Source organism: Salvelinus sp. IW2-2015, unplaced genomic scaffold (assembly GCF_002910315.2).
Source record: "Salvelinus sp. IW2-2015 unplaced genomic scaffold, ASM291031v2 Un_scaffold1617, whole genome shotgun sequence".
In the NCBI taxonomy this organism is placed as follows: domain Eukaryota; kingdom Metazoa; phylum Chordata; class Actinopteri; order Salmoniformes; family Salmonidae; genus Salvelinus; species Salvelinus sp. IW2-2015.
Window position 1 is genome coordinate 196,986 of NW_019943036.1, and position 18,296 is coordinate 215,281.

Genomic DNA, 18,296 nt, shown 5'->3' on the forward strand with positions numbered 1-18,296 from the left:
TCTGCAGAGAAGGTATGGGAGAAACTCCCCAAATACAGTTGTGCCAAGCTTGTAGCGTCATACCCAAGAAGACTCGATGCTGTAATTGCTGCCAAAGTTGCTTCAACAAAGTACTGAGTCAAGTGTCTGAATACTTATGTAAATGTAATATTTCAATTTATTTTACATTTTTTATAAATTAGCAAAAAAAGTCAAGGGGTCTGAATACTTTCCGAAAGCACTGTAAATATGTGGGTATGTTTAGACCTGCAGTTATGTTGAACAGTTATGTTCCACTAGGCCTACTTCTGATCTGAATCATCTTTACACTGTCAATTATATATTGAACTCCTTAACATTTCCCAAACTTTGCAGCTTAACCTTTCACCCAATTCCCTATATTACCACCTCAGCTTGCGTACTAGCATGTACCTTAAAGTACATGCTGATTTGGAAAACTTTCCTGATCACTTAGCTACTCTTTTGAAAATGTGTTTTTCTTGAACCAGAGATGTATCTGCAGAGAATCAATGATCAACTAATGTCTCTAGCTAGTTAGCTCCTGAACCTCTCTGTTGATAAAATTAACTGACCATTATACCGAGCAGGTGCTATTTATACATATCTGTGTATTTTATTGTGTGTGTGTGGGTGGATGGGTGGGTGGGTGCGCCAGTGGCAATGTTAAACATTAACTCTTCGCCAGGTGCTCTGTTTTTCCCCTTGACACGTATGGTATTCGTTGACCTGGAAGCGAGGGTTCATTTCCCAGCACTCCCTACCGCTCACGTGTGTCTGGGCACCCAAATACAGACTGAACCACAGTGACATGAGGGTTCAAAGTTCACACTGTAGTTTGAACAACTTGTGGAGGCCTCTAAATGTAAAAAATAAAAAATGGGTCATGGCAATTCCATGGTGAAGGAATTACACTGAGACTCTGAAATAAATGTTTTTTGTTTGGTATGCATTTTAAAGTGAAACATCTAAGTTTAATAAACCATACAACTTTATGCATAAGGCCTACTTCCCACAGAAAATGTTACTGAAACACATTTACCGGAAGAACTGTGCAGATAAAGTTTGTTCACAAAGTTAAACTGATGGAGCTTTCACCATAATTCTGTTTCTAAACATTGCATCTGCAGTTTTTCCAGTAACATTTTTTTTTTTTTACTGTATACATTTTTCAAAATAGTCATTATGCATACAATTGTATGGTTTGTTAAAATTGAAATTAATGTTTTTTGTTTGGCATACATTTAAAAGCCAAGAATCGCAGTCTTAGCGTAAATTTACCGTGGAATTGCCCATCACAAAGTAAACTATGGCTTGAATAAACAACTTCTGGCTAAACTTTGCCTTTCACGCATTTTTAAGAAACTTGAACAAGCTGTAGTTAGATGAGATACTGCATTATGTCATTTTATGGATTGGCGACGACCAGTGACTGGTCTTTGGAACAGTGATGCAACATGCAGGCAAACTGCACAATTTTTTTTTAAATTGTATTGAGATAATAAAGTTAAAATTATTTGTTTTGAATTGATCTCGCTCACCCAGAAAATGCATCAAGATAATTTGTCTTGTTTTCAGATAATCTGACTTGTTTCAATACTTTTTTAGGTTAAGTTAAAGTAAGGAAAATGACCTTGGTAAGACATCAAGTCAATGCATTCTAATGGTAAGAGATATGTAGTTAAGGTCAACATTTTTTTGCGGTGCGTAATACAAACAATGTGACACCAGTCATAAAACTAGACATCTGTGTCATGATGCAGACATATTCTCAATTTAAAACATTCTTAGATACTGACTAGGCCTATATAAGAAACACACACACACACACACACACACACACACACACACACACCTGTCTCTTATACACATCTAGATGTGTATAAGAGACAGGCCTGGCTCATATTACTGCCATACCTTCAGATATTACTGCAGGAATAGACCCAGGAATGTGAGACAGACAGACAGACCGGCCAGCCAGGCAGCCCAGGACAGCCTGGGAGCCGCCACTGAACCAATGCCTGATTTAATCATCAATAATCAGAGACCTGCTTGCTGCACTCTGTACCCTGGCCCCAGGACACAGGAAGGGGCCCACTAGGGGCCATCTGAGAGCCACGGGACTGCAGGGATGCTCCTTAGTTAGGATCCAACAGGTTAAATGGATGGGCTGTTCACACAAGATCACACAATAAAAACAATAAAAAAACAGCAAGAAATAAATAAACAATATGCATACTATAACCAGCAATGAAATTATCAACATGATAAGCATGAAGTGGTTCAGTGAAACAGGTCTAGTGTTATCAGAAGTGGTTCAGTGAAACAGGTCTAGTGTTATCAGAAGTGGTTCAGTGAAACAGGTCAAGTGTTATCAGAAGTGGTTCAGTGAAACAGGTCTAGTGTTATCAGAAGGGGTTCAGTGAAACRGGTCTAGTGGTATCAGAAGTGGTTCAGTGAWACAGGTCTAGTGTTATCAGAAGTGGTTCAGTGAAACAGGTCTAGTGTTATCATACGTGGTTCAGTGAAACAGGTCTAGTGTTATCATACGTGGTTCAGTGAAACAGGCCTAGTGTTATCAGACATTGTTGTTGTCATTTTCAAGAAGCTTCCATGTGAAGCTACATCATTGTGAAATGGTATGACCAGTAGACACTCAGTGACCTCAGTACAAGAGATAGGGTTTTTAAGTATGAAGTAAATGTTACTGTGATGGATAGAGGTGCCGTTAAGAACTACTGTACATGTGTGTGTGAGAGAGAGTGTAGTCTGTGGCCATAGTAACATTTCAACCACATGACATGAGGAGACAGTTGGAATTTGGTGGTATGCTTGGTACAGATAGTGATACAGAAGGGCAGAAGTCTGGCACCGTTGATCTTTCTCAGTGTCCTCAAATTATACCCTTAACCCCACTTTGCTAGATCGCATTTTCAAGATTAGGCACATTCTCTCTCTCTCCCTGCCTCCCTCATTATCTGAACTGTATTCTAATTATTCTATTTCTATGCTCCATCCATCCTCATAGGAAATTCCTTACAGAGTGGGCCTTCTTCCGTTGTGACGGACACAGATACTTTGAAAACCAGAACTCAGAAGATCATTGTAATCTCCCCTGTTTGATCCACATTGTATGAGAATAGCAAATGATTGAAAACTCTGGGAACTAGCCATTGGAATGCATTTTGGAAAGTTGTCCTGGCAAGCACAAGTTAATCAGTGCTGTCAAAGTTCAATATGTGTCCACAAGGGTGCGCTCTGTCAAAGCAGTTCTCATTCAAATTACTTCAGAAGGAATCTTATCTTAAATCCCTTTGTTTCATTGTCTCCCGTCCTTCACCTACCCTGACGAGAAAGAACAGAACAAATGAACTAACATTTATTTCACCTGTCCTTTTTTGTCATATCAGTGCCGTCACGGAGTAGCCTCAAATGAACCATCCTGATCTCATGAACAGAATGTAAGCTCACAAGATCAGGATGGTTCATAGAGGCTAGTCACGGACAACATACTACTTTAGTATATTGATGCGCACTAAAAGTTAGCCTACATCATCTATCCACCCCTTATCTTTTTTTGAAAAGTTGATTTGACAATGATGTGCTTCTAACCAACTGTTTAATTCTAATGGTCAGCTCTACTGTTACAATAACTATAACTATAGTAGAATGTATTAGAAAACAGTAGAATTCTATATCCAACCTGCTGCTGTCTTGGTTGGACCAGGTCTCTTGAAAATAAATGTTATCTCAATGAGACTAACCTGGATAAATAAATACAAAATATCCGCAAACAGATAGTCTGTGAAAACACACCAAAAGACGTATAGGGGCTGCAGCAGTGGAGGCTTCTGAGGGGAGGATGGCGTCAAATACGTGGTTTCCATATGTTTGATGTGTTTGATACTATTCCATTTGTTCTATTCCAGCCATTACAATGAGCCCATCCTCTTATAGCTCCTCCCACCAACCTCCTCTGTTATAAAGATACAAAAAATTGCCTCCAAATGTAAAAAAGAAAAATGCTTTTACATAATTCTGTCTGATGGTGATATGTTATGTCTGCTGGTATGTGATTAATCATCTGTAGGGTCAAGGTTGCAGGATAGTAAAATGTCCCTGCATTCACCAAGGCAAGGTCCAGTCACTGTCTACTACTATTGGGAGTAACATTGCATTAACAGTTTTAGCAGGTGTCACACACATAGAGAATGATAGAGGACTCTTCTTTGTAGCTGTCCCATTATGGAGACTGTGAGCGCATAGGCAGCACCATTGAGGTCATCTCCATTTTGAAGTAGTCAATTTTCTTATTCTACTACTTCTATGAGTTGGTAAACAAACTGAAAGGGTGCATACTGCCACCTGGAGTGTGTTGTTGGAACAGGTATAAAGCCAAGCTTGGCGATTTACTGCCACCTGCAGTTATGGAATGTTAGCTGATCCCTCCTGATGAGCTGGATGGAATTATGTGGTCCTTCCTTAACTATTAGTAAGTCCCTACCAGTTGTGGAAATGGTGAAAGTCCTCAATGGTGCTGCCCAGGCTAAAATAAGCTTTTATCTCAATAACATTTTGTGAACTTTGTTCACATGGTGTCAGTATTGTCAGGAGGATATTCAAAATCAAATTGTATTTGTCACATGCCCCAAATACAACGGGTACTTAACCATGAAACGCTTGCTTACGAGTCCTTCCCAATGATGCAGGGAAAAAATGACGATGTAGTGTATGTGAATGTGTGTGGAATAAATTACACAAGAATGGAACTATATACAGGGAATACCAATACCAGATCAATGTGCTTGGGTATGAGATATTTGAGGTAGATATGTACATGAAAGCAGGGTTAAGTGACTAGGCATCAGGATAGATAATACGAGTAAAATAAAGAACAGAGCAACAGCAGCATATGATGAGTGTAAAAGTATATGTGTATGCGTGTGTTTGTGTTAATGCTGGTATGTGCGAGTGTGCATGTGTATATTTGTGTGTGTGTGTGTGTGTGTGCATATGTAGTGAATGTGTGTGGATTTTGTGTGAGAGTGTCAGTGTAGTGTGTGCGTGTGTATGTGTATAGTGTGTGTATATATAGTCTTGTGAGTGTGAATAGATTCAGTGCAGATAGTTTGATGCCTAGGTGAACAAGCCTCTCTCTCAATTCAATTCAAAGGCATTTATTGGCTTGGGAGACATATGTTTACAATGCCAAGGTAAGTGAAATAGATCATAAACAAAAGTAAAATAAACATTACACACACAAACTTTCAGAGGAATAGAGACATTTCAAATGTCAAATTATGGCTATGTACTGTGTTATAACGATGTGCCAACAGTTAAAGTACAAAATGGAAAATAAATCAACATAAGGTCAACATAGGTCCGCTAGCCAGCTATTTTCGTCCTTCTAACGTAACGTAACGTAGTCAACACTGCTAGCTAGCCAGCTAGCCAGCTAGCCACCGAATAGCAGCACTGTAGAAGCTATTACATTACAACGGAACAACGGAACGACTTGATTAGTGTAGTGTTAGCTAGCTACATAGTTGTCTTTGCTGTCTTTGTATCTAAGATAATTGTGTAGTTTAGAGTAATTATCGGTTAGCTAGCCAGCTATTTTCGTCCGCCGCGCTGCCGTTCTCCTACCTAGTCAACACTGCTAGCTAGCCAACTTCTACCGAATAGCAGCACTGTAGAAACTATTACATTACAACGGAACGACTTGATTAGCGTAGTGTTAGCTAGCTACATAGTTGTCTTTGCTGTCTTTGTATCCAAGATAATTGTGTAGGTTTAGAGTAATTATCGAGGTTACCTAGCCAGCTACACTTTCAAACAAAGTCAACAAACGCAGCCACTGCTAGCTAGCCTACTTCACCAGCCAGCAGTACTATATCATTTTAGTCAATAAGATTTTTTGCAACGTAACTAACTTTCTGAACATTCGAGACGTGTAGTCCACTTGTCATTCCAATCTCCTTTGCATTAGCGTAGCCTCTTCTGTAGCCTGTCAACTATGTGTCTGTCTATCCCTCTTCTCTCCTCTCTGCACAGACATACAAACGCTTCACACCGCGTGGCCGCCGCCACCCTAACCTGGTGGTCCCAGCGCGCACGACCCACGTGGAGTTCCAGGTCTCCGGCAGCCTCTGGAACTGCCGATCTGCGGCCAACAAGGCAGAGTTATCTCAGCCTATGCTTCCCTCCAGTCCCTCGACTTCTTGGCACTGACGGAACATGGTACCACTGATAAACACTGCTACTCCTACTGCTCTCTCTCGTCTGCCCACGTGTTCTCGCACACCCCGAGAGCTTCTGGTCAGCGGGGTGGTGGCACTGGGATCCTCATCCTCTCCAAGTGGACATTCTCTCTTTCTCCCCTGACCCATCTGTCTATCGCCTCCTTTGAATTCCATGCTGTCACAGTTACCAGCCCTTTCAAGCTTAACATCCTTATCATTTATCGCCCTCCAGGTTCCCTTGGAGAGTTCATCAATGAGCTTGACGCCCTGATAAGTTCTTTCCTGAGGATGGCTCACTTCTCACAGTTCTGGGTGACTTTAACCTCCCCACGTCTACCTTTGACTCATTCTCCTCTGCCTCCTTTCCACTCCTCTCCTCTTTTGACCTCACCCTCTCACTTCCCCCCTACACACAGGCAGGCAATACGCTTGACCTCATCTTTACTAGATGCTGTTCTTCCACTAATCTCATTGCAACTCCCCTCCAAGTCTCCGACCACTACCTTGTATCCTTTTCCCTCTCGCTCTCATCCAACACTTCCCACACTGCCCCTACTCGGATGGTATCGCGCCGTCCCAACCTTCGCTCTCTCTCCCCCGCTACTCTCTCCTCTTCCATCCTATCATCTCTTCCCTCTGCTCAAACCTTCTCCAACCTATCTCCTGATTCTGCCTCCTCAACCCTCCTCTCCTCCCTTTCTGCATCCTTTGACTCTCTATGTCCCCTATCCTCCAGGCCGGCTCGGTCCTCCCTCCTGCTCCGTGGCTCGACGACTCATTGCGAGCTCACAGAACAGGGCTCCGGGCAGCCGAGCGGAAATGGAGGAAACTCGCTCCCTGCGGACCTGGCATTCTTTCACTCCCTCCTCTCTACATTCTCCTCTTCTGTCTCTGCTGCTAAAGCCACTTTCTACCACTCTAAATTCCAAGCATCTGCCTCTAACCGTAGGAGCTCTTTGCCACCTTCTCCTCCCTCCTGAATCCTCCTCCCCTCCTCCCTCTCTGCGGATGACTTCGTCAACCATTTTGAAAAGAAGGTCGACGACATCCGATCCTCGTTTGCTAAGTCAAACGACACCGCTGTGTCTGCTCACACTGCCCTACCCTGTGCTTTGACCTCTTTCTCCCCTCTCTCTCCAGATGAAATCTCGCGTCTTGTGACGGCCGGTCGCCCAACAACCTGCCGCGCTTGACCCTATCCCTCCTCTCTTCTCCAGACCATTTCCGGAGCCTTCTCCTTACCTCACCTCGCTCATCAACTCATCCTTGACCGCTGGCTACGTCCCTTCCGTCTTCAAGAGAGCGAGAGTTGCACCCCTTCTGAAAAAACCTACACTCGATCCCTCCGATGTCAACAACTACAGACCAGTATCCCTTCTTTCTTTTCTCTCCAAAACTCTTGAACGTGCCGTCCTCGGCCAGCTCTCCTGCTATCTCTCTCTAGAATGACCTTCTTGATCCAAATAGTCGGGTTTCAAGACTAGTCATTCAACTGAGACTGCTCTTCTCTGTGTCACGGAGGCGCTCCGCACTGCTAAAGCTAACTCTCTCTCCTCTGCTCTCATCCTTCTAGACCTATCGGCTGCCTTTGATACTGTGAACCATCAGATCCTCCTCTCCACCCTCTCCGAGTTGGGCATCTCCGGCGCGGCCCACGCTTGGATTGCGTCCTACCTGACAGGTCGCTCCTACCAGGTGGCGTGGCGAGAATCTGTCTCCGCACCACGTGCTCTCACCACTGGTGTCCCCAGGGCTCTGTTCTAGGCCCTCTCCTATTCTCGCTATAACACAAGTCACTTGGCTCTGTCATATCCTCACATGGTCCTCCTATCATTGCTATGCAGACGACACACAATTAATCTTCTCCTTTCCCCCTCTGATAACCAGGTGGCGAATCGCATCTCTGCATGTCTGGCAGACATATCAGTGTGGATGACGGATCACCACCTCAAGCTGAACCTCGGCAAGACGGAGCTGCTCTTCCTCCCGGGGAAGGACTGCCCGTTCCATGATCTCGCCATCACGGTTGACAACTCCATTGTGTCCTCCCTCCCAGAGAACCTTGGCGTGTCCTGGACAACACCCTGTCGTTCTCAACTAACATCAAGGCGGTGACCCGTTCCTGTAGGTTCATGCTCTACAACATTCGCAGAGTACGACCCTGCCTCACACAGGAAGCGGCGCAGGTCCTAATCCAGGCACTTGTCATCTCCCGTCTGGATTACTGCAACTCGCTGTTGGCTGGCCTCCCTGCCTGTGCCATTAAACCTTACAATCATCCAGAACGCCGCAGCCCGTCTGGTGTTCAACCTTCCAAGTTCTCTCACGTCACCCCGCTCCTCCGCTCTCTCCACTGGCTTCCAGTTGAAGCTCGCATCCGCTACAAGACCATGGTGCTTGCCTACGGAGCTGTGAGGGGAACGGCACCTCCGTACCTTCAGGCTCTGATCAGGCCCTACACCCAAACAAGGGCACTGCGTTCATCCACTCTGGCTGCTCGCTCCCTACCTCTGAGGAAGTACAGTTCCCGCTCAGCCCAGTCAAAACTGTTCGCTGCTCTGGCACCCAATGGTGGAACAAACTCCCTCACGACGCCAGGTCAGCGGAGTCATCAACCCCCTTCCGGAGACACCTGAAACCCCACCTCTTTAAGGAATACCTAGGATAGGATAAAGTAATCCTTCTAACCCCCCCCTTAAAAGAGTTAGATGCACTATTGTAAAGTGGTTGTTCCACTGGATATCATAAGGTGAATGCACCAATTTGTAAGTCGCTCTGGATAAGAGCGTCTGCTAAATGACTTAAATGTAAATGTAAACATAAATATGGGTTGTTGTCTTTCTCTCTCTCTGTTAGTATGTGTGTGAGTTTGTGTGTGTTCATTTCTAACAACTTCCCAGCATTCTCTTCTTCCCTTGAGGTTCTTGCTGCTTTTCTTCTCCACCTCTCACCTGTCTTCACTTCCCTCCTTTCTTCATCAGCCAGGGGGATCACCTCTTCTACATCATCATCATCATCATCATCATCATCATCATCATCAAAATCAAAATCATTGACTGATTTTTAGGACTAGTATAAGTAGATGCATGTGGCTGAAAAATGAACGATCAAGCTGTTTCTCTGCAAAATGAGTCCTATGTTGATGCAATCGTTTAACTTTTTTAAAATCACAACATCATATCGGTTGATCGCCATAGAATAATGTTGATGACAGGTTAACCTGGTGGTCCTCCACGTCTCACACCAGAATTGTGGAAATGCAAGACAAAAGAAGAAGGATGCAATCGAATGCATTGCGAAGGTTTTCCGGGAGACGGCGCAGCGAGCCATTACATTTCAGTTGCATCTGAAACCTGGATTAGGAGGCTAGGACAGCACGGTGGAGTCAGCCGGCAGGACGCAGGACAGCCAGCACGACAGCACATCGCGAGGGAGTCTAGAAGAGTACAAGCCAGCACGGCGCTGGGTGGATTCAACTTCTGATTGAGACTACCAGGTAAAATGATCCGAGATAAACGACCAGCAAACAATATGTTAGTTAGTCAGTTTAGCTGCTTGGCGTGTTCCCACGATTTTGTCTTGAATAGGTACATTGTAAACGAAGGCTTGGCGTTTTGTAATAACGACGTTATTAAGGTAGATTCAGCGAAAAAAAATACAAGTTTATTAGCGCATATTTAGCTTTACAAGCTGTAACTTTAACTGTTATACCGGTAGTATTGATGCAGAAATCTAGACGCTACTATAGTGCATGTGTTAGCTATAACAAGATTATCTAGCTACAGTTAGCCAGTTCGCTAGCTACCAAAATATCCCCTCCCTTGCAGCTGGTCAGCATAGCATTGTAGCCGAGGCGAACAGACAAACTGGCACAATGCTTCAACATTGTTTTAATTAGTGCAATCATTATGAAATAGTATCTCCTCGCGAGTAGCCTACTACAATGCAGCAGTTCTACAGAAGAGTTTCACCACGTTAAGATACTGTACAGGCAGACTGGTTACATATAAAACATTTATACATTGAAAAGCAAAAAGAGTTTGGAGACAGTTTAGTTTACCACGTTTTGAACTCCCTATGTCCAAATATAAACCTTATAATGAACATGACTTGAGAGAACATCTCAGTCATGTAGGCAATTTCTGAGGGGAGGTGATTGAGGATTCTGATTGAGGCACCCTTTTACCTCACCTAGCCATGCTCTTATTTTAGTCTGTCTAATAGCAGGGTTGCGTTGTGTATAACTGACGTAAATGGTAGGTATTTTACATTTTCTTCCTTTCCCTCCCTGATTCTTCCTAGATCCATGCTTTCTCATAGGTCTATTCATAGAAGGCAGGATGTATAGTGGAAAATGGTACAAACTTGTTTGCCATTGTGTGCAGCAACGTTTTTCTATTTCTTCTAATGGTTTAGAGGCCTGTTATAGACATGTTTGTTTCATAATGTTGCTTGTCTTTGTTGTGTCTATTTAGACAGCAGGAATGGGGCAAGGTGTGGGTGGCTGACTGACAGGGAGACGGACCAATCACATGTCAGGATGCTGGCTAGAAACCTCTTCATCCTCCTGGTGGTGGTGGGGGCAGTGCTGGCCATCGTGAGCCTCAGCCTCCAATTCTGTAAGTTTGTGTACTGTCTCTACCTCTGCCATTATGTGTGGTTGTAATTTGTGTACGAGTGCTTGGTGTGTATATCCAGGTGTGTTTGTGTATGATCACGTGGTGTGTGTGTATTATATCTGGCCACTTGTGTTTTGTTCTCCAAGGGACCCAGTGACATGGAAACAAAGACAGGTCCTCTAGAGACATTCTCTATGTAGACTAGACCTATCCACTATGATTCCCTGAGATACTCTTAAGTGTTCTTCCTATAACGTGTCTGCTGTGGAATGGCAGGCGCTGCCGGTAGAAAATGGCCTCCACCACCGTTAGGTCATTGTACACCATCTCCCCTGTGCATAGTCCAGACACAGTGTCCTCGATGCCCGTGAATACAAGGAAACCGGCCCTGTCGATTAGATACTTAAGACTCTTACTGTCGGTGGATGGGAAGAAGTTCTTTAGCTGTTATGTGAAAAGAATATAATTAAAATGTAGGCTAGACTGGAGGATATTATTGAGCTGCAAAAGTAACATCCATATTTGGTGGAAAAATCCTAGTCCCAGATTATGTTGATTATTCTGGGTTCCTGAAACCCATATCAGACTGTGATGAAGTGTTTTTCACTAGGATTAGTTCTTGTCTGGACAAACATGTATTATCAGCTCAAATAACGGAACTTTTAAAATCGCCATCTTGCTCTCCCTCACACAACACACCCAACACCACACCCACACACACACCACCACACACACACCACCACCCACACACCACACACAACGACCAAACCCACACACACACACACACACACCACACACACACAACCACACACAGGATTACTGTGGCAAACCCAGTGCTGCAGAGATAGCGTTTTGGGCTGTGCATTTGCCAGAAAATCCCCCCGGCTCGTCTTTTCCAACGCCTCTTTAGGGCTTCCTTCCCCCCTGTTATTTGTACTTTTTTTTGTTGAAACTGTGGGGCCATATAGTTACCAATACAGCACAACAGGTCAAATATGAACGCAGAATTATAAAACCCATATCATGTGAATTGGGCCCAAGTTCAGGCATTACCTTTTTCTCTTCTCAACTCTTACCATGGGCTCTTTCTTCCCTCAAAGTTCTTTTAACAGGACACCAAGAAGAGATGTGTTGAAATTGTCTGTGGGGGACTGTGAGGGTCCTTAACTACCCTTTTCTCTCTCACTCCTGTAACCATGCTCATGCTACCCAGTCTTTACACAGACAACCAGGAAAGAATAATATGAATTTATGAGTGACTGGTGAGTTGGTAACTTTTACCTTTCTCTCTCACTCTGTACCATGGCTCTCTTCCCTCAAGTCTTTACAGACCCAGAAGAGATGTGAATTCTGTGACTGATGTGTGTCTTAACTCATTGGGAATGGTGTGAACTCTGGGGACCCTGCTGCCATCTCTCTCTCCCTCAAAGGCAGATGTGTCTGTCTGAGGGGGATTGTAGGCTGGAAGTAACTTTAATTGCCACTACTAAAAAACCATTCTCCGCTCCTGCCCTCCAATCTTCTCCTTAGCAAAAACAAAAGGCAATAAAAAAACATTAAATCCCACTGTAATTGTTACCATAGTGTGTGTGGTGTGTGTGTGGTGTGTGTTGTGTGTGGTGTGTGTGTGTGTGTGGTGGTTGTGTGTTGTGTTGTGTGTTGGTTGTGTGGTGTGGTGTGTTGTGTGGTGTGTGTGTGTGTGTTGTGTGTGTGTGTGGTGTGTGTGTTGTGTGTGTGTGTGTTGTGTGTGTGTGACACCACACATGCATATGCTAGGCTCGTACGGGTCGCTTACTTTGTCATTGAGCATTGTGTCTTGACTCTTGATGTAGTTGTCAATCACTTGAGGAGAACATGATATTACGTAATCAAAGTATGGTCTGTGTTCGCGTCCCCTTCCTGTCAATGTGATCTGTAGGTGTTTGTTTGTGGGGAGAAGAGGCTGTCTAAACTTATTCATCAGCCTGCAGGTCATTATCTCCTCTAGTACAGCCAAGGAGCCAGGGGAAGGCCCAGTGGGACACCAGCACTCATTGATTGTCATCCCCTTTCTCCTCCACTTTTTCCTCCCTCTCATCTCTCTCTTTTTCTATTTTAGTCTCTGACTCTTATCTTTCTGTTTTGGGTCTGTTCTTTCTTATGGCTTCTTCTCTCACTTTTCCTTTTCCTCCTGCCTTCCCTGACTCACTCCCTCCGTTGGGGAAGCAAGCCAGTGTATTGAAAGCATGGCTTTTCAATTTGTTTTCTGAACTGATTGATTATGGTGTGTGGGATTCCAGACAGGCGATGACAGATGGTTTGCCGTGACTCTGACACTGCCTGGACGGGGGTCACCATGACAATGTTTGAACAAGCGGGGCCGGAGTCCCACCGGAAGAGAAGGTGTGAGGCATAGCGGAAACAGAGGATGGAGAAGGAGGGGAACAAAAACAGCTGGAGGAGAGAGGATAGAAGAAGAGGAAAGGAGAGACGAAGAAGAGAGGAGACGACAGGAGAGGGAATGGAAAGAGGAGAATAAAGTCATGGAGAGAGGGGGACGCGCGATAACATCAGCAGGTTGAATATAGGAAAGTATAAGATACAGGGAATTAGGAAAGTATAGATACAGGGAATATAGATGGTATAAAGATACAGGAATATAGGAAAGTATAGATACAGGAATATAGAAAGTATAGATATCAGGAAATAGGAAAGTATAGACTACAGGATTAGGAAAGTATAGATACAAGGAATATAGGAAAGATTATAGGAACTTACAGAAAGGAAAATATAGTGGAAAGTATAGGATTACAGGAATATAGGAAAGTATAGATACAGGAAATAGGAAAGTAATAGATTACAGGAAAGTTTAGGATACAAGGAAATATAGAAAGTAAGGAACAGAATATAGATACAGGTATAAGAACAGGGAAAGTAAGATTAACAGGAATTAAGGGAAAAGTATAGATACAGGAAAGTATTTAGGACAAAAACAGGAATAATAGGGGGAAAGTGAATATGATACAGGAATATAGGAAAAGTATAGATACAGAAAGTATAGACACAGGAATATAGGAAAGTATATGAACAGGAATATAGGAAAGTATAGATACAGGAAGATAGACACGGAATATAGGATGATAGTACTGACAGAATATAGAAAGTATAGATAAGGAATATAGGAAGATGATCAAATAAAGGAAGTAAGGATACAGGAATATAGGGAAGATAGATACAGAAATAAAGGAAAGTATGATACAGGAAATAGGAAAAGTTATAAGATACGGAGAAGTATATATACCAGGATATAGTGGAAGTATGTGGTATTGGTGGATTGGCGCGTGTTGTGTGATATTGGTCATGGCAGTAGTGTGTGGTATTGGTTGTGGCAGTAGTGTGTGGTATTAGTTGTGGCAGTAGTGTGTGGCATTTGGTCATGGCATTAGTGTTGTGTGGTGTTATTTATGGTTGTGCAGTAGGTTGGTGTTAGTCGTGGCAGTAGTGTGTTGTGTTAGCGTGTGGGGACCAGGTAGTGGGTGTGTGTGGTGTCGTGGCAGTAGTGTGTGGTATTGGCGTGGCAGTAGTGTTGGTATTAGCCATGGCAGTATGTGTGGTATGGTTTTGGGCATTGGTGTTAGTCGTGGCAGTAGTGTGTGGTGTTTGTCGTGTCAGTGGTGTGTGGTATTAGTCGGTGGCAGTGGTGTGTGATATTGGTCGTGGCGTAGTGTGTGGGTATTAGTTGTGGGCAGTAGTGTGTGTATTAGTCTGGCAGTGTGTGGCGTTTGTCGTGTTCAGGTAAGTGTGTGTATTTAAGTTGTGGCAGTAGTGGTGGTATTAGTCGTGGCAGTATGTGTGTGCTATTAGTCGTGGCCAGTAGTGGTGTGGATTGGTCCTGGCAGTGGTGTTGAATCGTGGCAGTAGTGTGTGGTATTAGTGTGGCCAATGGGTATGGTTATGGCATGGGTTGGTTGGGCAGTTGTTGTGTATTGGTTGTGGCAGTGGTGGATATTGTTCGTGGCATAAAGTGTGTGGTATTAGTCGTGGCAGTGGTTTTGGTTTGTGGGCAGTAGTGGCAGTTGTGTTGGTCGTGGCAGTAGTTTTGTTTATTAGTCGTGGCAGTGTGTTTGGTGTGTGTCCGTGGCAGTAGTGTTCTGGTATTGGTCGTGGCAGTAGTGTGGATTGTAGTCATGGTCAGTGGTGTTGGTCGTGGCAGTAGTGTGTTGGCGTTGGTGGTGTCAGTAGTGTGGGTATTGTCTGGCAGTGGGTGGAGGTATGGTGTGTGCGATAGTGTGGGGATTAGTCGTGGGGCAGAGTTTGTTGTGTTGGTCGTGGCAGTAGTGTTGTGTTGGTATTAGTAGTCAATGGGCCAGTAGTGTTGGGATTGGGTTCATGGCAGTAGTGTGGTATTGGTCGTGGCAGTGTTGTTGGTGTGGCAGTAGGTTGTTATTAGTCGTTGGCAGTGGTGTTGGTTTGGTCGTGGCAGTAAGTGGTGTGGTGTTAGGTCGTGGCAGTAGTGTGTGGTATTGTGGTCGTGGCAATAGTTGTGGTGTTGGTCGTGGGCAGTAGTGTGTGGTATTGGTCGTGGCAGTAGTGTGTGGTGTTGGTCGGTTGGCAGTTGGTGGTTGGTCGTTGGCAGTGTGTTTGGTCGTGGTGGGCGTGGGTGGTTTGGTCGTGCAGTGGTGTTGGTCGTGGCAGTGGTTGTTGGTCGTGGCAGTGGTGTTGGTCGTGCAGTGGGTTGGTCGTGGCAGTAGTGTTTGTTATTAGTCGTGGCAGTGGTGTGTGGTATTTGTCGTGGGCAGTGTGTGGTGTTAGTCGTGGCAAGAGTGTGTGGTTATTGGTCGTGGCAGTAGTGTGTGGTGTTGGTCGTGGCATGTGGTTGTGGTCATGTCAGTGGTGTGTGATGATTGGGTCGTGTCAGTAGTGTGTGGTGTTGGGTCGGGGTGTGTGGGTGGTGTATTGGTTTATTGCAGTAGTGGTGTTGGTCGTGGCAGTAGTGTGTGGGAGTTGGTTGTGGCTGTAGTTGTTTTGTCTGTGGTCGTGGAGTGTGTGGTAAAGGTCGTGGCAGTGGGTGGTGATAATTGGTTGTGGTTATTAGCGTGTGATAATTGGTCGTGGCAGTAGCGTGTGGTGTTGGTCGTTGGCGTAGTGTGTGGTGTGTTCGGTGGGCAGTAGTGTGTATTTGGTCGTGGCAGTGGGGTGTGATTATTGGTCGAGGCAGTAGTGTGTGGTATTAGTCGTGGCAGTAATGTGTGGTATTGGTCATGGCAGTGGTGTTGGTTGTGGCTTCAGTGTGTGGTATTAGGCGTGGTTAGAGGTTTGTATGGTTTGTGGTAGTGGGTGTGGTGTTGGTCGTGGCAGTAGTGTGTGGTGTTGGTCATGGTAGTAGTGTGTGGTGTTAGTCGTGGCAGTAGTGTGTGGTGTTGGTCGTGGCAGTGGTGTTGGTCGTGTCAGTGGTGTGTGATATTGGTCGTGGCAGTGTTGTGTGGTTTTGGTCGTGGCAGTGGTGTTGGTGTGTAGTTTTGGTCATGGCAGTAGTGTGTGGTATTGGTTGTGGCGGTAGTGTGTGATATTGATTGTTGCGGTAGTGTGTGATATTTGTCGTGGCAGTAGTGTGTGGTATTGGTCGTGGCAGTAGTGTGTGGTATTATAAAAGTAAGTTTTATAATGTTAATTTGAAATGCAGGCAGTCCACATCTAGTAGGCTGAGAGGAATTGCAGTTTGTGAACTAACACCTGCACTAGCACTGATTTTGCTGATACTGACTATGACTGAGATGTGGTGGTGCCACCTAGCTATCTTAAAATGATACCCACCCCCTAATTACAGTACATCTGGTGTTGTTTTAGCACGGTATCACTAACACTGGGGCTTAATTAAATGTGTGGGTTGAGCATTAGGATGCTACTCTTCTCCAGGATGGATGGCTTTGCCTGCCAAGGCCACACATTATGTTTATTCTCGATACCTTTCTCCCTCTTTCTCTCCCTCCCTATTTCTCTATCCCTCACCATTTGGAAATGGCCCTGTTTTATTTCTCTGGTGGGAGAGATGGAGGGGAGGAAGAGGAGGAAGGTCATTCACAGTCCATCCTGTGTGTTTAAGGTTTACTGTAGCAGCTGACTCTTTACTACAGTACAGGCGGTGTAAAACACTGAGGTGTAAGGCTGGAAGGAAGCTCTCACCAGTGTAATAGGCTCACCCTTTTCAACTCTCAGCCAATGCATACAGTCAGAATTACCTGCTCTTCCCCTAAWTACTGGCCCTGCTGTACGTTTCTTTATGTACATTTCTTAAGGCTAGCTATTTGTTACTTATACCTGGCCCTCTGATGTCGTGTATGTACTGTAGGCTTGCATGTGTGTTGCTTTGGTACCCTGTGTGTGTATGTGTTTGTGTGTGTGTTCATGCTCCAAGCTTGTACACAACTCTGTGTGTTTGCGGGTGTGTGAGTTGGCGTTGATGCCCTGGGCTTGTGTGGCTTGCATGTTTCTTCAGTATGTGTGCTCTTACATAGTGTGGGCAGTCCGTTACAAAAGGCCCTTTGTATGGGCGACTGTGGCAGACCAGGGCAATGAGCAGGCCTGTAATGGGGCCATGGGTCTGCCTAGTGCGCAGACCCATGGCCCCATGTGTGTGCGGGGAGAAAGGACCAGTTCAGTGAATGGGTTCCAGTGTGTGTCTTCCCCTCTACCCAGTGAGCAGATCTCAGAATACACTTCCTCCCCCTTTCCCTCGTCACCGGTGAGTCTATACTGATGCTAACTGACCGATGAGTCTATACTGATGCTAACTGACCGGTGAGTCTATACTGATGCTAACTGACCGGTGAGTCTATACTGATGCTAACCTGCCCGTGGAGTCTTACGTGAATGCTAACTGGACCGGTGGGAGTCTTCACTGGATACTAACTGACGGTGAGTTCTATACTGATGCTACGCCGGTTGAGGCTATCTGATGCTACTGACCCGGTGAGTCTTTACTGATGTGCTAACTGACCGGGTGAGTCTATACTGATGCATAACTGACCGGTGAGTCTTTACTGATGCTAACTGACCGGAGGTTATTATGCTACTACCTGCGGTGAGTCTTTACTGATGCTAACTGACCGAGTGAGTCTATACTGATGAATGCTAACTGACCGGTGAGTCTCTATACTGATGCTAACTGACCGGTGAGTCTATACTGATGCTAACTGACCGGTGAGTCTATACTGATGCTAACTGACCGGTTGAGTCTATACTGATGCTAACTGACCGGTGAGTCTATACTGATGCTAACTGACCGGTGGTCTATACTGATGCTAACTGACGGTGAGTCTATCTCTGTGCTAACTGACCGGTGAGATCTACTCTGATTGAGGTCTATACTGTGTGACCGGTGAGGCTATTATAGTGCTAACTGGACCGGTGAGTCTATACTAACTGACGGTGAGTCTTATACTGATGCTAACTGACCGGT

The 18,296-nt window shown here is 44.8% G+C and overlaps 1 protein-coding gene across 1 annotated transcript in view; it reads left to right on the forward strand.

The window, feature by feature from the left end:
* Nucleotides 1-9,590: 9,590 nt before the first annotated feature.
* LOC112071448 (2-phosphoxylose phosphatase 1) overlaps nucleotides 9,591-18,296 on the forward strand; it is a 28,020-nt gene continuing 19,314 nt past the window's right edge. Inside the window, exons 1-2 of the mRNA XM_024138911.2 lie at nucleotides 9,591-9,735; nucleotides 10,715-10,858. Coding sequence (XP_023994679.1) covers nucleotides 10,780-10,858 — 79 coding nt within the window. The 5' untranslated portion in view covers nucleotides 9,591-9,735; nucleotides 10,715-10,779. The remainder of the gene's footprint in view (nucleotides 9,736-10,714; nucleotides 10,859-18,296) is intronic.